Source organism: Drosophila arizonae, chromosome 3, assembly GCF_054131065.1.
Source record: "Drosophila arizonae isolate 15081-1271.41 chromosome 3, UAZ_ARI_1.0, whole genome shotgun sequence".
Taxonomy (NCBI): Eukaryota; Metazoa; Arthropoda; class Insecta; order Diptera; family Drosophilidae; genus Drosophila; species Drosophila arizonae.
Genome location: NC_142923.1, coordinates 30,990,816 through 31,007,810, shown reverse-complemented (window position 1 = coordinate 31,007,810; position 16,995 = coordinate 30,990,816). Strand labels below are relative to the sequence as shown.

Sequence of the window (16,995 nt, the reverse complement as noted above, 5' to 3'; positions counted from 1 at the left end):
GACTTTGTGTGCTTTGGCAATTACATGCATATCCATATATTATAATCATAATCTGAAAGTTTCATGAAGATCGTACGTCCATAAAAAAAGTTATTAAACAATTAGGTTCTCATAGTAAGCGCACACTGCAGCCCATGCGTGTTTATGCGTGGGTGCTTGTGTGTGTATGTGTTTGTGTATGTGTGTGTATGTGTTTGTGTATGTGTGTGTGTATGTGTATGTGTGTGTGTATGCGTTTGTGTATGTATGCGTGTGTGTGTGTGTCTGTATGCGTGTGTGTGTATGTATGCCTGTGTGTGCGTACGTGCCTGTATGTGTGTGTGTGCGTGTTTCTTGTGTAAGCTGAAAGACGCGAAAAATTATTGAAATATCTATTGCTCCAAGGGTTCAGGGGATCTCGTAGTCGAGCAGTCTCGACTAGAGCTTTCTTACTTGTTTAAAAATGAATTAGGCTTTTTTTCGCTTTTTTTTAATACTGCCACCAATGAAAAAATGTAGCAGCGCGTTTGCAACTTGTAGAAAAAGTTTGGTATTAAAATCTTCCATTTTCGATAAACCTGTGAAGAAGTTTGGTAAAAATATACCAAATGTGTCAAAGAGTGGCAGCTTTATCATACGTTTATATCGATATTCGCCAATATCACCACCACTACTTTACACAAAGGGTGATCACAATAAGTGGGATTTTTTTTTGGCTACAAATTTCGCCATGCCAAAGGAATATAAGCAAAAGTGCCGTGATGCTTGGATAAAGAGCGAAGAATTCAAGGAGTGGCTTCGCAGGGATGACACGGACGACACAAGGGTCTATTGCAGTTATTGTAAGACTACGATATCGAACAAGAAATTCGTGCTCGCTGCTCTTATTTTGTGATTGAACTTATCAAGCAGCTAAAGCAGAGGTAACCAATTTGTCTGATTCTTCTACCGACCGTTAAATAATTTTGATTTTATCTGCAGGCTCCCCGACAATTTAAAAATTTTTTAAAACATTGACGTTTTTTCCGTTAACAAAATTCTGTCAACTAAAAAAAAAGGAATCACAGAATTATTAGAACACCTCCAAGTAGACAGAATAGCCGACATTGAGCGGCAGTACTATGATATTAATCTAGTTAAGTGGGAAAACGTCAATGACAGCTCCAAATTTTGGAATGAAGTCTCTAATAACAAGGATTCTGGCGGCAACCGCAGATTCCTTGACTTAGCAGCTGTTGCCCTGCAAATGTCCAACGCGGAGGTGGAACGCGTATTTAGCCAGCTTAACTTGGTAAAGTCCAAGTTAAGGAACTCAATGAGCCTAAACACAATAAACAGTATTCTTAGCATAAGGTAATATTTTATTAAGAGTGAAAAGATGATTACTTTTTTATGACTGTGCAAATGCTGCTATGAATACAAAGTTCCTCCAAATTATCTTCGCATGATAGATACTAATAGGTCGTACGATTCTGAAAGCGATGCTAGTCGCGACGAATTAGATAGCATGTTGAAAATCTTGTAACTTAAATAAAAAATATTTTAAACAAGTAAGAAAGCTCTAGTCGAGACTGCTCGACTACGAGATCCCCTGAACCCTTGGAGCAATAGATATTTCAATAATTTTTCGCGTTTTTCAGCTTACACAAGAAACACGCACACACACACACACACACAGGCACGTACGCACACACAGGCATACATACACACACACGCATACAGACACACACACACACGCATACATACACAAACGCATACACACACATACACAAACACATACACACACAAGCACCCCCGCATAAACACGCATGGGCTGCAGTGTGCGCTTACTATGAGAACCTAATTGTTTAATAACTTTTTTTATGGACGTACGATCTTCATGAAACTTTCAGATTATGATTATAACATGGATATGCATGTAATTGCCAAAGCACAAGTCTCTAGTATTTGAAATACGCTTTTTACAAAAGTGAGGGTGAGGGGGTGAATTTAAGGGTGGGGGGTAAATTTTAACAAAAACCGAAATTGTATAAATTGCATGTAAGCATACATTAAAAATTTGGAGACTCTAGCAATAAAGGTGTAGAAGATATAATTTTATAACTGGTTTTCGATAAGGTTTTTTATCGATAAAAAAAGATCGGGATGAGTTATCGAATTTTAATGATAAACTTGATATGCGCGCTGTAATTACGGACATTTAAAAAAAAAATTTGAAGTCTCTAGCTCTTATATCTTCTGAAATCGACGCGTTCATACATACGGACAGACGGACAGACAGACGGACAGGGCCAAATCAACTCAGCTCGTCACCCTGATCAAGAATATATATACTTTGTGGGGTCTGCCACGCCTCCTTCTCCCTGTTACATACATTTCAACAAAACCATTATACCCTGATTTCCCATTGAAAATGGGTTCAGGGTATAAAAACATGAAAATAATCAAACCAAAAAAACCGCTTTTTTTTAGGCTTTTTTGTAAAAATTTTCAGCTTTTTTTTCTGTTTCTTTCATCTAAAAACAGCTTTTTTTTCTGGTAAAAAGTTGGCAGCACTGGTCATTGAGGTAGAGGCAATACTTAACTCTCGCCCAATAACTCCTATGTCAACCGATACAAATGATCTTGCTGCACTAAAACCTGGACACTTTCTGATTGGAGAACCGCTAACAGCACAAGCCCATGACGCAGAAAGGGAAGACGGAAGGTCGCTTGGACAAAGATTAGAGTTAATTGAAAATTTTAAGCATACGTTATGGACTCGATGGTCACAGGGATACCTCCACGAACTTCAGCAACGTACAAAATGGACGAGGTCAACGGCAAACGTATCAGAAGGAATGTTGGTACTCATCAAAGAGGACAACGTACCATGCCGACAATGGCCTATGGGAGGAATTAAAAGAGTATACACCGGCCCCGAAAACCATATACGAGTGGTCGATGTGAAGACAGCTCATGGAACCTTCAAACGGCCCATACACAAATTAGCGCCACTACTAGCCATCGATGAGCCGCAACACAAACATCCACTCGAAGACATATCACAACATGATCCCTCGGCTAACCTAATGGCAAAACGGCTCAGAACACCCTGGATGTCCTCTCTTACAACAATGCTACTTACCATCATATTGTTTCTACCACTCATATTGACGCAATCTATCAACATTACATATTTTGAATCTAAGCCTTGTATCTACTACGAACGAATCGGATCAGCTCGACTGGCAGTTGCAGATGGGACCATCATTGCTTATTACGATCTGGAACCATATTGGAATGAAATGAAATTATGTGCCGACCTAAGTATCACAGTTCCATGCCAGGGCGTGTATCAGCATTTCAAGCATGTGGCGAACGAATTATTAGCTGAAAATGAGCTTCTACAATAAGCAAGACCTAAAAGATATAATTGGAAACATAGCGAGCAGTTTATTCGGGGTTTTGGATTCAACATATGCAAAGGGAATGTCCGAAACGATTTTGAAGGTGAAACAAAACGAAGACTATTTGGTATCAGTCTTAACAAATCAAACCTGCTTTGTGGATTCCACATTCAACGTATTAAAACGTGAAAGACGTCTAAATAACATGGAAGACCAACTTAACGCCATGATTACAGAGAAGGCCTAACATAATCTGTTTCATTGGTATATATCTCTGACAAACCTTCAACGAATGCAAACAGAAATTATAAAAGTACTGACGGATGCTCGACACAACACAATTAGTCCATTGTTACTATCGCCAAGCCAACTTCGAGATCAATTAGAACAAATGAAGGATCATTTAAAAATAGGACAACAAGTACCTAGTACGAATGAAAATGTACTGCAAGCCGAAGGAGCCATTGTAAACAGGCACGCTGTGTTCAAAATAACATTGCCACTTATATCCATACAGATATTGGAATTGTACAACTTGATACCTATTCCAGTGGTATCCTCCCGAGGAATCACAAAAATATCAATAAGCGTACCACTAATCGCCGTTAATGATCATCGTGATGAATTTCTGAGCCTTACACATGAAGAATTCAGGCATTGTCATCCTCTTCAAGCAAGTGAGCACATATGTTATCACAAACAATAATTGTTCAGGATGGAACATTGCTGTGAATTCCTCATGTTCAACAACAAAACGTCAGATAATTGCAAAACTTCATCAACAAACCACTCGCTCAGTTGGATCAATATGTTTTTTAAAAATCAATGGATATTTGCGACACGGACCCCAATGGATCTCTCCGCTGTTTGTCCTGATGGCACCTCAAGCATTGGACTACGAGATGCTGGACTCCTCATCATGAAGTCAGAATGTAACATCCGCAACGCAGATATGATCATAACGGGTCATAGCAGATCAACCAGCACCATGTATTCATCTTATATGCAATTTGGCAATTTAACCACACAACCACCTCATCAAAAATCCATCGCTATATAAGTCAAGAGAGCTACTCGAGGCAAATAACCTTAAAAATATGCATTTGATACCAGCACCTGAAATCCAACTTCCACAATTGTTCTCACCGATAAATCATTCCGACATCATGTCGTATGTTGCACAAGCAGCATCATTGATCTTGCTTGCACTATATTTCAGCAGAAGGATTAATCAAGCAGGACCAACAACACCCCGGACACAAGACGGGATATCGGCCCCAGAAATTGGACAAGACGCCTTCCGGATCGACATATCTGATAGTTAAACCATCGTTCAACGGCCGGGAGTATGTCTGAGTTTGTGTTCACCCAACAATCTACAATCAACAATCGTCATAACTCATCCTAAGCAAATTAAGATATTAGGTAAAATAGTTATCTGCAATACCAGACAACTAGTAAATAACCCATCACTATCGCAAGGTATAAACGTTGGGCTATTCGTTATAAGATAGCCTTTTTCAGACCGTAATAAAACCTTTTATATGTTTATTTAGGTTTATTGAATAAGTAAAAACCCATAATCATAATCTTGAATTCATACCTACCACCTAAAAAATAGTATATACGGCCGTTACGTTCATACAATAAAGTAGTAGAAAACAAGTAAGAAAGCTCTAGTCGAGACTGCTCGACTACGAGATCCCCTGAACCCTTGGAGTGCTAGCTATTTCAATAATTTTTCGCGTCTTTCAGCTTACACAAGAAACACACACACATACACAAACACATACACACACAAGCACCCACGCATAAACACGCATGGGCTGCAGTGTGCGCTTACTATGAGAACTTAATTGTTTAATAACTTTTTTTGTGGACGTACGATCTTCATGAAACTTTCAGATTATGATTATAACATGAATATTCATGTAATTGCCAAAGCACAAGTCTCTAGTATTTGAAATACGCGTTTTACAAAAGTGAGGGTGAGGGGGTGAATTTAGAGGTGGGGGGTAAATTTTAACAAAAACCGAAATTGTATAAATTGCATATAAGCATACATTCAAAATTTGGAGACTCTAGCAATAAAGGTGTAGAAGATATAATTTTATAACTGGTTTTCGATAAGGTTTTTCATCGATAAAAAAAGATCGGGATGAGTTATCGAATTTTAATGATAAACTCGATATCCGCGCTGTAATTACGAACATTTTACAAAAAATTTGAAGTCTCTAGCTCTTATATCTTCGGAAATCGACGCGTTCAAACATACGGACAGACGGACAGACGGACAGACGGACAGACGGACAGACGGACAGACGGACAGACAGACAGACGGACAGGGCCAAATCAACTCAGCTCGTCACCCTGATCAAGAATATATATACTTTGTGGGGTCTGCCACGCCTCCTTCTGCCTGTTACATACATTTCAACAAAACCATTATACCCTGATTTCCCATTTTCAATGGGTTCAGGGTATAAATAGCACTTGAAAATAGAGCAACGAGTCTCGTCTTTCACTATTTGATACTCATCTCCGTTGTCCAACTGGTTCAAGTAATTGTTGCGACGCTCGGTCACTGGTTCTGTACTAGAGGCTTACAATTAAACACAAAGTCTTGGTTTTGTACCAAGGTCTAATAGATACTCAACAGGTGGATCACAATAACATCGACCGCACTAAACGAAAACGCAACTCGAACTGTGTGTGTGTGTGGTCAGGGTATAATAGGCATAGGCAGTTATCCAGTGACGTGGCTGCTGCTGAAGAAATATTAAATGAGTATAACTTTGAAAGTTCTCATCAGTGTTGCCGGCGCCTCTACACAAAAAAAAAGGACGGTTGAGCCCAGAAAAAAAGACAAAAAACCGACAGAATTTTTTAAAAAGGACAAAAAAACCGGACAATTAACAAAAAAAATAAACAAAAGAGGTTCAATAATTTTTTATATATATTCATTTAAATTATATAAAACAGTCAAAAGTTTCGTTATCAACATCCGTCTCATAAATATTTGTTCCGATCATACGCAAATATTTATCGGGAAGTTGATCATTTTGGCAACATGTGCCACGTCGACGTAATCCGAACCTGAATACAAAAAGAAATTATATTATAATTATAATATATATGTACAAAAATATTTCTTAACAAATAAAAACTTACCTAACTGTCAAAATCGAATTTAATGTATCAATTTGAAGCCTTTTTCTTAGCGTTGTTTTGACCAAATTAACTTGGCTACACATCCGCTCGACTTCGGCGTTCGACCATGGCAACGAGAGTAAATTTATTGCAAATAAAGACAAACTTTCAAATTGTTTGTTGCCCGCAGAATCCATATGCTTATTGACGTCAGTCCAAATGGCCAACAGTGTTGATTGCGCAATGTTGTGCACAAAAAAGTGCAAGTGCCGCTTCCTGTCTACAAGTTACATTGCTTGCCAGAGGTTTAAACTGAATTTTATTTACCTGTGCGAAAGGCTCTGCCCTTTGCACATGTTTTTTTGTACGACCATGCGCGCGAAGCTGGTCAATTTTGGAATTTAACGGGCTCTTGCAATATTTGCAATATGCCTTGTCGGAGTCCTTGGGATCCCAACACATACAATTGTTTAGTTCCGATTCGTTCATCCACCAATCGCGGAACTTTTGATTATAAATTTTATAATATACTTTGTGGGGTCTGCCACGCCTTCTGCCTGCCTGATTGTCATTGAAAATGGGTTCAGGGTATAATCGGCATACTTTCATACATATACTGTTTAAATGGACCAATTTAAAAGGATGCAGCCTTTATATATCACAAAAATTATGCAAGTAAAAAATACCTATAAAATGTATTGGGAAGTACACTTGTCACTTGAGTTAATCAGGTACTTAAATATAAAGTTTATATTATAAACGCCATTCTGCAATTTGAAATCATAATCGTTCACACAATTCTAAGTTGTGGTAGGCACACGCACTAACCAGAGAACACATAGACTAGACAACTAGTGGAAAGCTCTTTGCACGCTTTTTTTGAGGCTTTAGCACCCCAGACAGCTTTGGACTCGCTCGGCTCCTTACTTTTAGGTTCGAGCTACGAAAAAATACGAACGCACAATCATTTCGCTTCATGCGCTCGACCGAGATGGTCAACTTTTGAACAAAAGATCCCTCTATGCTCAATGTTTCCCTTGCTCTCTCTCTCTCTCGATGCTCTCTGCTCTCTCGAATGTGTATATGTATGTATACATGTGAGGCTCACATTGTGAGCACAAGCAGCAGCTCACGAAAATTGAAATTTCTTCGCAGCAAGAACCCATGCTTTCCCTTCTGTGTGAAGAGTATACCGAACTTTTCAAACCGGTTGACATGCGTTTTCGTTATTATTTGTGGGAAGGGTAAGAAAGGGTTGGTGCGCATAATGAAAATGTTTTCGCGACGAGCATGCACACACACACTGTCCCTTGCTACATGTACTATGTACTGCATGTGAGCACAAGTAGCGCTCACAAGAATTGAAATTTCTTCGCAGCAAGAACCCATGCTTTCCCTTCTGTGTGAAGAGTATACCGAACTTTTCAAACCGGTTGACATGCGTTTTCGTTATTATTTGTGGGAAGGGTATGAAAGCGTTGATGCGCATAATGAAAATTTTTCGCGACGAGCATGGACACACACACTTACAGTATGCTACATGTACTATGAGCATTTGTATGCCTGTGTGCGCCCTTGCTGGCTGTAGCAATTTGAAATCCTAGCATTTGAATTTGGTCGATCTTGTGAAGTGCTCACACTTACAGAAATATGTTTGATTGTGTGTACGCAGGGGCCGCGATGCTCACAAATGATGGGGTAATCATTGTAGAAGCATTTTAGTGCCTTTATATGCATGTGCGTGTGTGTATGTTTATATGTATGTGTATGCATGCGACATGAGCATTGACGTGTGCCTACGACAACTTAGAATTGTGTGAACGATTTTGGGTTTGACCGGAAGAGGCGCGCTTATATTTAAGTAGATGATTAACTAAAGTAACAAGTGCACTTCCTATTACTTTTAAAGGTATTTTTTAATTGCATGATTTTTATGACATCTAACGGATGCACTCTTTAAAATGGGTCCATTTAGCCAGTATACGTATGTATGTACATACATATGCTTCTTATTAAAAAGGTAAATTTCACCTGTATATGTGCAGGTACAAGGGATCGAAAATCGCATTCCAATTAGGCCACTGGGATTGATCAGGTACTACATTTCTAGCAAAAATCATTGTGATAGGCAAACCCACGATCATTGAAATAAAATCATCTACTTAAATATAAGCGCGCCTCTTCCGGTCAAACCCAAAATCGTTCACACAATTCTAAGTTGTCGTAGGCACACGTCAATGCTCATGTCGCATGCATACACTTATAAACATATACACACGCACATACATATAAAGGCACTGAACTGCTTCTACAATGATTACCCCATCATTTGTGAGCATCGCGGCCCCTGCGTACACACAATCAAACATATTTATGTAAGTGTGAGCACTTCACAAGATCGACCAAATGCAAATGCTAGGATTTCAAATTGCTATAGCCAGCAAGGGCTTTGCACACAGGCATACAAATGCTCATAGTACATGTAGCAAGGGACAGTGTATGTGTGCATGCTCGTCGCGAAAACATTTTCATTATGCGCACCAACGCTTTCATACTCTTCCCACAAATAATAACGAAAACGCATGGCAAACGGTTTGAAAAGTTCGGTATACTCTTCACTCAGAAGGGAAGACATGGGTTCTTGTTGCGAAGAAATTTCAATTCTTGTGAGCGCTACTTGTGCTCACATGCAGTACATAGTACATGTAGCAAGGGACAGTGTGTGTGTGCATGCTCGTCGCGAAAACATTTTCATTATGCGCACCAACCCTTTTATACCCTTCCCACAAATAATAACGAAAACACATGGCAAACGGTTTGAAAAGTTCGGTATACTCTTCACAGAAGGGAAGACATGGGTTCTTGCTGCGAAGAAATTTCAATTTTCGTGAGCTGCAGCTTGTGCTCACAATCAGTGTTGCCGAAACTTTTTCAGCAAAAGTAGCAAAACCGAAGGCTGAAAGTAGCTAAAAGTAGCCAACTTTCTTCTAAAATAGCTGAAAAAGTAGCAAAAAAGAAAACAGTGCTGTTTTTTTCACAAAAAGTCAACTTTATTAATTTAATTTAGATAATATCTCATCTATTACTACCAACTCGTCATTTTCACCATTGTCGGTTTTATAATTTGCCTTTTTAAGGTCGTTGTGTGGAACGCTATACTCATAGCATAAATAACAAAATAAAATTTTCGATCATTCTCGATAAAAAGTTATCGGATGAGTTAAAAAATGATAAACTTGTACTGCGTATGGTACACACGGGTGTGCATGCCAAATTTCAGCTCTCTAGCCCTTATAACTTCTGAGATCAACGCTCTCATACGGACGGACGGATGGACGAGCGGACAGACGGACAGGGCTATATCGACTCAGCTCGTCGTGCTGATCAAGAATATATATACTTTATGGGGTCTGCGATGATTCCTTCTGCCCGTTACATACTTTTTCACAAAACCATTATACCCTGATTTCCCATTTTCAATGGGTTCAGGGTATAAAAACTGATAAGAAATGAATTTTCCATAACATTTTAGAAAGCTTACCTATTCTTCAGTTGTAGTATTAATTCTACACAAAACTTAATACATTTAAATCATTTACATTTAAAAAGTATCAAAGCAAATTTTGCTATAAGTTCGCTTACATTTTAGCTAAATGTAATATTTGAAAATAGCCAGATTTGTAGCTAATAGCTGTTTGAAAATTTGTGTAGCAATCGGCCTTACAAAGTAGCCAGATCTAGCTACAAAATAGCTGATTCGGCAACACTGCTCACAATGTGAGCCTCACATGTATACATACATATACACATTCGTAGCTCGAACCTAAAAGTAAGGAGCCGAGCGAGTCCAAAGCTATCTGGGGTGCTAAAGCCTCAAAAAAAGCGTGCAAAGAGCTTTCCACTAGTTGTCTAGTCTATGTGTTCTCTGGTTAGTGGCACACGCCAATGCTAATGTCCCATTCATACACACACGCCCATGCACATAGGCAGACAAAAGCTTCTACAATGATTACCCCATCATTTGTGAGCCCCTGCGTACACACAATCAAACGTATGTATGGGTGTGAGCAGTTCAAAAATCTACCAAATGCAAATTCGGGGCTCTAAAATTGCTACAAGCAGCAAGAGCTTCGCACATGAAGTATAGAGGGATCTTTTATTCAATATTTGACCATCTCGATCGAGCGCATGAAGCGAAATGATTGTGACTTCGTATATTTTCGTAACCCGAACCTAAAAGTGATAAGCCGAACGAATACGAAGTTGTCTGGTGTGCTAACCCTCGAAAGAAAGTGTGCAAAAATCTTTACACTACTTCAAGTAGTCTACTTGTCCGGTCTATGTGTTCTATGGTTAGTAGTGTAATCAATGTTACACGTCGACGATTCCCTATATATCGCTACCACTGAATGAAGGCGTCTCCAAATAAATAAATATAAGCAGTATTTATTGACATATATACATATATATATATATATATATATATATATATATATATATATATATATATATATATATATATATATATTATATATTATATATATATCTTTTTTTTAATTTAAAATAAATTTTAACACTTTCGACGTGACAAAAACATCAATCTAAGTCAATTCGATTTTCCAAAAACAAATTGCCAGTATGCATTTTCGACTCTTTCATTTTAAGGTGCGAGTTAAGCAAATCATCCATTGTAATAGAAATTAATGATTTATCAGTATTTGAATTTGCTAAATTTGAAGATTTTTCTGGTTTATCATTTGCGCGCATGAACTGCCTCATTCTATAAACAGACGCATTTCGGCACATTTCTCGAAGATCTGAACCAGAAAATCCATTTGTAAGTTTAGCCAAGCGGTTAAAATCGACATTACGATCAACTTCTTCAGTTTCTAATATTAATTTAAGAATTTGGATTCTCTGCACTTCGGAGGGAAGACTAATGTGAAATTGAGCTGGCATTCGGCGAAGAATAGCTTTATCGAGGTCTTGTGGGCGATTAGTAGCGCCCATTACAATTACTGCCGAATTAGGATTTGTACTAAGCCCATCCCATAGCATCATAAACTGAGTTTTCATCATAGCAGTAGCCTCATGGTCATTAGAATTACGGGCACGTAGAAACGAATCAATTTCATCGACGAAAATAATACAGGGCTGAATTTTGGCAGCTAACGAAAATACTGCTGATGCAAGTTTTTGTGATTCGCCATACCATTTGTCAGTTAAGATGGCCACATCTAAGTTTATAAACCTCATGCCCGCCTCTTTAGCAGTGGCCTTTGCAATCAATGTTTTTCCACACCCTGGAGGTCCATGAAGAAGTACGCCTCTTGGCGCTTGCCAAAGTTTCGATTCCTTGAATAAGTCACGGTGTCTCACTGGTAGCACAACGGATTCACGAAGATCCTGGATAACTGAATCTAAGCCAGCTATATCGCTCCATTTAACAGTTATGTCAGCTGGAACAATAAGGTGTGATGCAATCATCAACTCATAATCAGTAAACGTCTGAACATTAACGTTGAAGTTATTTTCTTTGCTTAATCTATAATAAAAATATACAATAACTTTTTTTTAGCATTTCTATTATTGTAAATTGAAACAAACCTTTTTAATTGTTCTTCGGCAAGCAACTTAGCTTTCTTCTTATTTTTACTGGTTGGGTCTAATTGGTTCATCATCCATTTAACGGAGTAATATGTTATTACTGAAGCTATTGAAATTCGTAGAAACATTTGAAAGACATTTCCACGACTTAGTTCTGAGCCTCCAAAATTAAAATGATCCATTTCATCTCATATATTTATTGTCACTAAAAAAATTATTTCAATGCTTCAAAATTCTGGATAGAGATGTAAGAATAAAAGTACGAAGAATATTATTATCGGTTTCAGGCTTATTGCATACATATCGATATATGTATGTATGTCTGACCAATGCACTATGGGTAAAAATACAGATAGTGCGGAATAAACCTAATTTGTTTTTAATCTCGAATCCGCAAAATTTTGTTTATCTCATTAAGGAGATTCCAATAGACTTAAAACAATTTTTATAAAATTTTGGGGACTGCCTGTAATGTTTTCAGCTTTGTCGAAGTCAGCTGATTCAGGATTGCATTGCGAATTGCAAAAAGAGTGAGAATTACACTGCGCGTCATCAGGTTAGCGCCCCCTTTACACTCAATCTTTAAGCTGAATAAAAGCTAAACCATCAGAGCTTCATCTTTATTTATTTTTTTTTTTGTATTATACTACATCTATTTTTCTTTAAAATAAAAAACAATGGCTACTCCTAGCAATATGGAATAATTTTTAATAATTTTTTTTTTTTTTTTTTGTAAAATGTACAAAAAAAATGTAACAAAAATTCGGTCATCAGATTAGCGCCCCCTGCGATAAATTCAATTTACAGATTTAAGTTAATGACCAAAAATAACACCTGCATATTAAGCTATTATTATTTTTAAGTAATATCACTAATGCGTAGCGCCGTTTTTTTTTTTTTAATTACTTCAAAAATTCGATTAGGAATGCAATTATAAAGTTGTTCAATATAATTCAAGGATATGGTTGACCAATCGTTTGGAATACCTTCGATTAACTCTGTTTTTTACTATAATGCTTTCCGCACTCATATACTTTTATACTATCCCCAGACGTTTCCAATGATATTAAAGTCGAGTGAGTATGGTGGTCACTCCATGAGATCATTTTTTTGGCCCTGAATCCAGGACTTCACGGATCGGGCGGTCTGAATTAGAGCATTATCATGCTGGAAAATCTAATGCCGGTTTTCAGACAGGTTATGCAGTGCTGTAGTAAGATCATTATACTTACACCAATGCCACACCACCACCCCGCACAGCGGCTTGGAAACCGTTCCAAATAATGTTCTTCTATGAGTAGGTCATGGATACAATAATTATAGCCCTCAGTTCCTTCCAAATTCAATTTTTCTCATCAGAAAAGACAACATGCTGCCATTGGGTAGAACACGTCATGTTCGCCCGGCCAAAATTAATGCGTATTTTTTTTTCTCAGCATATCGACTGGTGTCTTTTTTATTACAATCTGTTTCTTAAGGTAATTAACTTTCTTAATTGCTCTTTGGACCGTTGATAAGCTCGTCTTAACACCGAATTTAACCCTAATCTTGGTGGTCGATTCGTGGAAATTCGAAGCTTCCCGATCTAATGCTCTTCTATTTCCTTCTGAAATCACTTGATTATTGCCGCTTATTTGAATGATAAACGATGGAAGATAAATTAGCTGGCGCCTACTATGGTAAGACGGTAATCGTAAATTACTGTCCTAGCTAAGATCCCAAAGAGAAGAAACTGTTTTTGACCGATTCAATACGATCCTGATACAGATTATGCTGCGGAGACCATACAACTGAGCAATACTCTAAGATAGGACGCACAAGCGAAATAAATTATTGCTTTGTAATAAGATCTTTAAATTCCTTAAACCAACGTTCAATAAATCCAAGCACACTTTTGGCTTCATTATTGATTGTAGAAATATAAAGATTAAAATTTAGTTTACAGTCAAAAAAAAAAAAAAAAAAAAAAAAAAAAAAAAAAAAAAAAAATAGATGCGTCGTAAGGAATTTTTACTAATTTCATAGTCAAAATTTAGAGGAACGATACGACTGAAGGTCATTGTCATACACTTTGAGCAATTTATGTTCAACTGTTTTGTATGGAAGGCAAATTTTTTACATCATCCGCATAAATAAATATCGTAGAATAAGAGATACCTCTAGGAAGGTCATTTGTAACAAGAAAGAAAGCTGTCGTCGAGGCTGCTCGACTACGAAATCCACTGAACCCTTCAAACAGCTGATATTTTAATAATTATTCGCACATACACACACACACACACACACACACACACTAAGGATGAACTATCTTCATGAAACTTTTAGATTATGAATATAACCAGAACACGTAGACTATACAAAGTTTTTCAACACCGAAAAATCTATCTCGTAGGACCTATCAATTTCGTATTTGCTCGGCTACGAAAATATACGAAAGCGCAATCATTTCGCTTCATGCGCTCGATCGAGACGGTCAAATGTTGAACAAAAGATGCCTCTATGTTCAATTTTTTTCTTGCTCTCTCCTTCTCTCGATGCTCTCTACTCTCTCAAATATGTATATGTATGTATGCATGTGAACACAAGCAGCAGCTCACGAAAATTGAAATTTCTTCGCGTTAGACTGCCGTTTCTTCCCTTCCCTTCTTCGGTATACTCTTCAAATTGTTTACCAAGCTCGTACAAAATATTTGCGTTTTCGCTATTATTTGCGGGAAGTGTATGAAAGCGTTGGTGCGCATAGTGAAAATGTTTTCACGATGAGCATGCACACACACACTCTCGCTTGCTACATGTACTATGAGCATTTGTATGCCTGTGTATGAAGCTCTTGCTCCCTGTAGGGCCAGCATTTGCATTTGGGCGATCTTGTGAAGGACTCACATACATATGTATGTATATACATTTGATTGTATGTACGCATGGGATGCGATGCTCACAATTATGGGATATCACTTGTAGAAGCATTTGTATGCCTATGTGCGTGTGTGTATGTGTTTGTTTGTAGGCATGGAACATGAACATTGGCGTATGCCTAGCACAACTTAGAATGGTGTGAACGATTTTGGGTTTTAATTGGAGAATCGCGTTTACATTTATGTAGCTGACTAACTAAAGGAAAAAGTGATCTTCCCATTGAAACAATTGAGATTTCGTCGCAGTAAGAACCCATATCTTCCCTTCTGAGTAAAGAGTATTCCGAACACTTCAAGCCGTTTGCCATGCTCGTGCAGAATGTTTGCGTTTTCGTTATTATTTGTGGGAATGGTAGGAAAGCGTTCGTGCGCATAATGAAAATGTTTTCGCGACGAGCGTGCACACACACACTGGTAGTCTCTGGAAACATGTGAGAGTATTTGTGGCCTGTGTGGGTAACTCTTGCTGCCTGAGTAAATAGTAATGTCCAAAATTTTCCGTTGATTGGCCTTTGAGTGAGCACATGCATTTGCTCACACATGTTTCCATTGCCCGTCGCGAAATCATATTGTTTATGTGCATCAACGCTTTCATACCCTTCCCACGAACATCCATCGAAACGCTGAATTTTGTTTGCATGAGCCTGACAAACGCTTTTATGATCTAGTTATACCCTTCACCACTAACCATAGAACCACTAACCAGAGAACACATAGACCGGACAAGTAGTGTAAAGCGTTTTGCACACTTTTTTTCGGGAGTTATCTCCCAGACCCTTCGTATTTGCTCGGCTCCTCCATTTTTGGGTTCGGGCTACGAAAAAATACGAAGGCACAATCAATTCGCTTCATGCGCTCGACCGAGATGGTCAAATATTGAACAAAAGATCCCTATGCGCTGAATGTTTCCCTTGCTCTCTCTCTCTCACGATGCTCTCTGCTCTCTCAAATATGTATATGTATGTATGCATGTGAGCCTCACATTGTGAGCACAAGCAGCAGCTCACGAAAATTGAAATTTCTTCGCTGCGAGAACCCATGCCTTCCCTTCTGTGTGAAGAGTATACCGAACTTTTCAAACCGTGTCATGCGTTTTCCTTATTATTTGTGGGAAGGGTATGAAAGCGTTGGTGCGCATAATTAAAATGTTTTCGCGACGAGCATGCACACATACACTGTCCCTTGCTACATGTACTATGAGCATTTGTATGCCTGTGTGTGAAGCTCTGGCTGCCTGTAGCAATTTTGAAGCCCAGAATTTGCATTTGTCTATCTTGTGAAGTGCTCACATTCATATGTATGTATGTATGTATATACATTTGATTGTGTGTACGCATGGGAGGCGCTGCTCACAATTATGGGATATAACTAGTAGAAGCACTTGTATGCCTGTGTGCCTTTACATGTGCGTGTGTGTATGCATGGGAGATGAATATTGGCGTGTGCCTCCCTCAACTTAGAATGGTGTGAACGATTTTGGGTTTTATTTGAAGAGGCGCGCTTACATTTAAGTAGCTGATTTTATTTCAATGATCGTGGGCTTGCCTATCAGAATTATTTTTATACCCTGAACCCATTGAAAATGGGAAATCAGGGTATAATGGTTTTGTTGAAATGTATGTAACAGGCAGAAGGAGGCGTGGCAGACCCCACAAAGTGTATATATTCTTGATCAGGGTGACGAGCTGAGTTGATTTGGCCCTGTCCGTCTGTCTGTCTGTCCGTCTGTCCGTCTGTCCCTATGTTTGAACGCGTCGATTTCCGAAGATATAAGAGCTAGAGACTTCAAATTTTTTGTAAAATGTTCGTAATTACAGCGCGGATATCGAGTTTATCATTAAAATTCGATAACTCATCCCGATCTTTTTTTATCGATAAAAAACCTTATCGAAAACCAGTTATAAAATTATATCTTCTACACCTTTATTGCTAGAGTCTCCAAATTTTTTATATAT

At 38.2% G+C, this 16,995-nt stretch overlaps 1 protein-coding gene and 1 long non-coding RNA gene across 2 annotated transcripts; one reads left to right on the top strand and one right to left on the bottom strand.

The window, feature by feature from the left end:
• LOC149270062 (uncharacterized) lies at positions 1-5,366 on the top strand. Its single transcript, XR_016268992.1, has 3 exons — positions 1-902; positions 961-1,332; positions 2,506-5,366. It is a non-coding gene; the product is annotated as an uncharacterized LOC149270062 (long non-coding RNA).
• Positions 5,367-10,944: 5,578 nt separating this feature from the next.
• Positions 10,945-12,617, bottom strand: nmd (no mitochondrial derivative). The gene is made up of 2 exons (XM_018004874.2): positions 12,126-12,617; positions 10,945-12,063 (listed from the first exon to the last, which is right to left on the bottom strand). Exons 1-2 carry the CDS (start codon positions 12,305-12,307, stop codon positions 11,115-11,117), a joined length of 1,131 nt encoding a protein of 376 aa, XP_017860363.1. The 5' UTR covers positions 12,308-12,617; the 3' UTR covers positions 10,945-11,114.
• Positions 12,618-16,995: the final 4,378 nt, after the last annotated feature.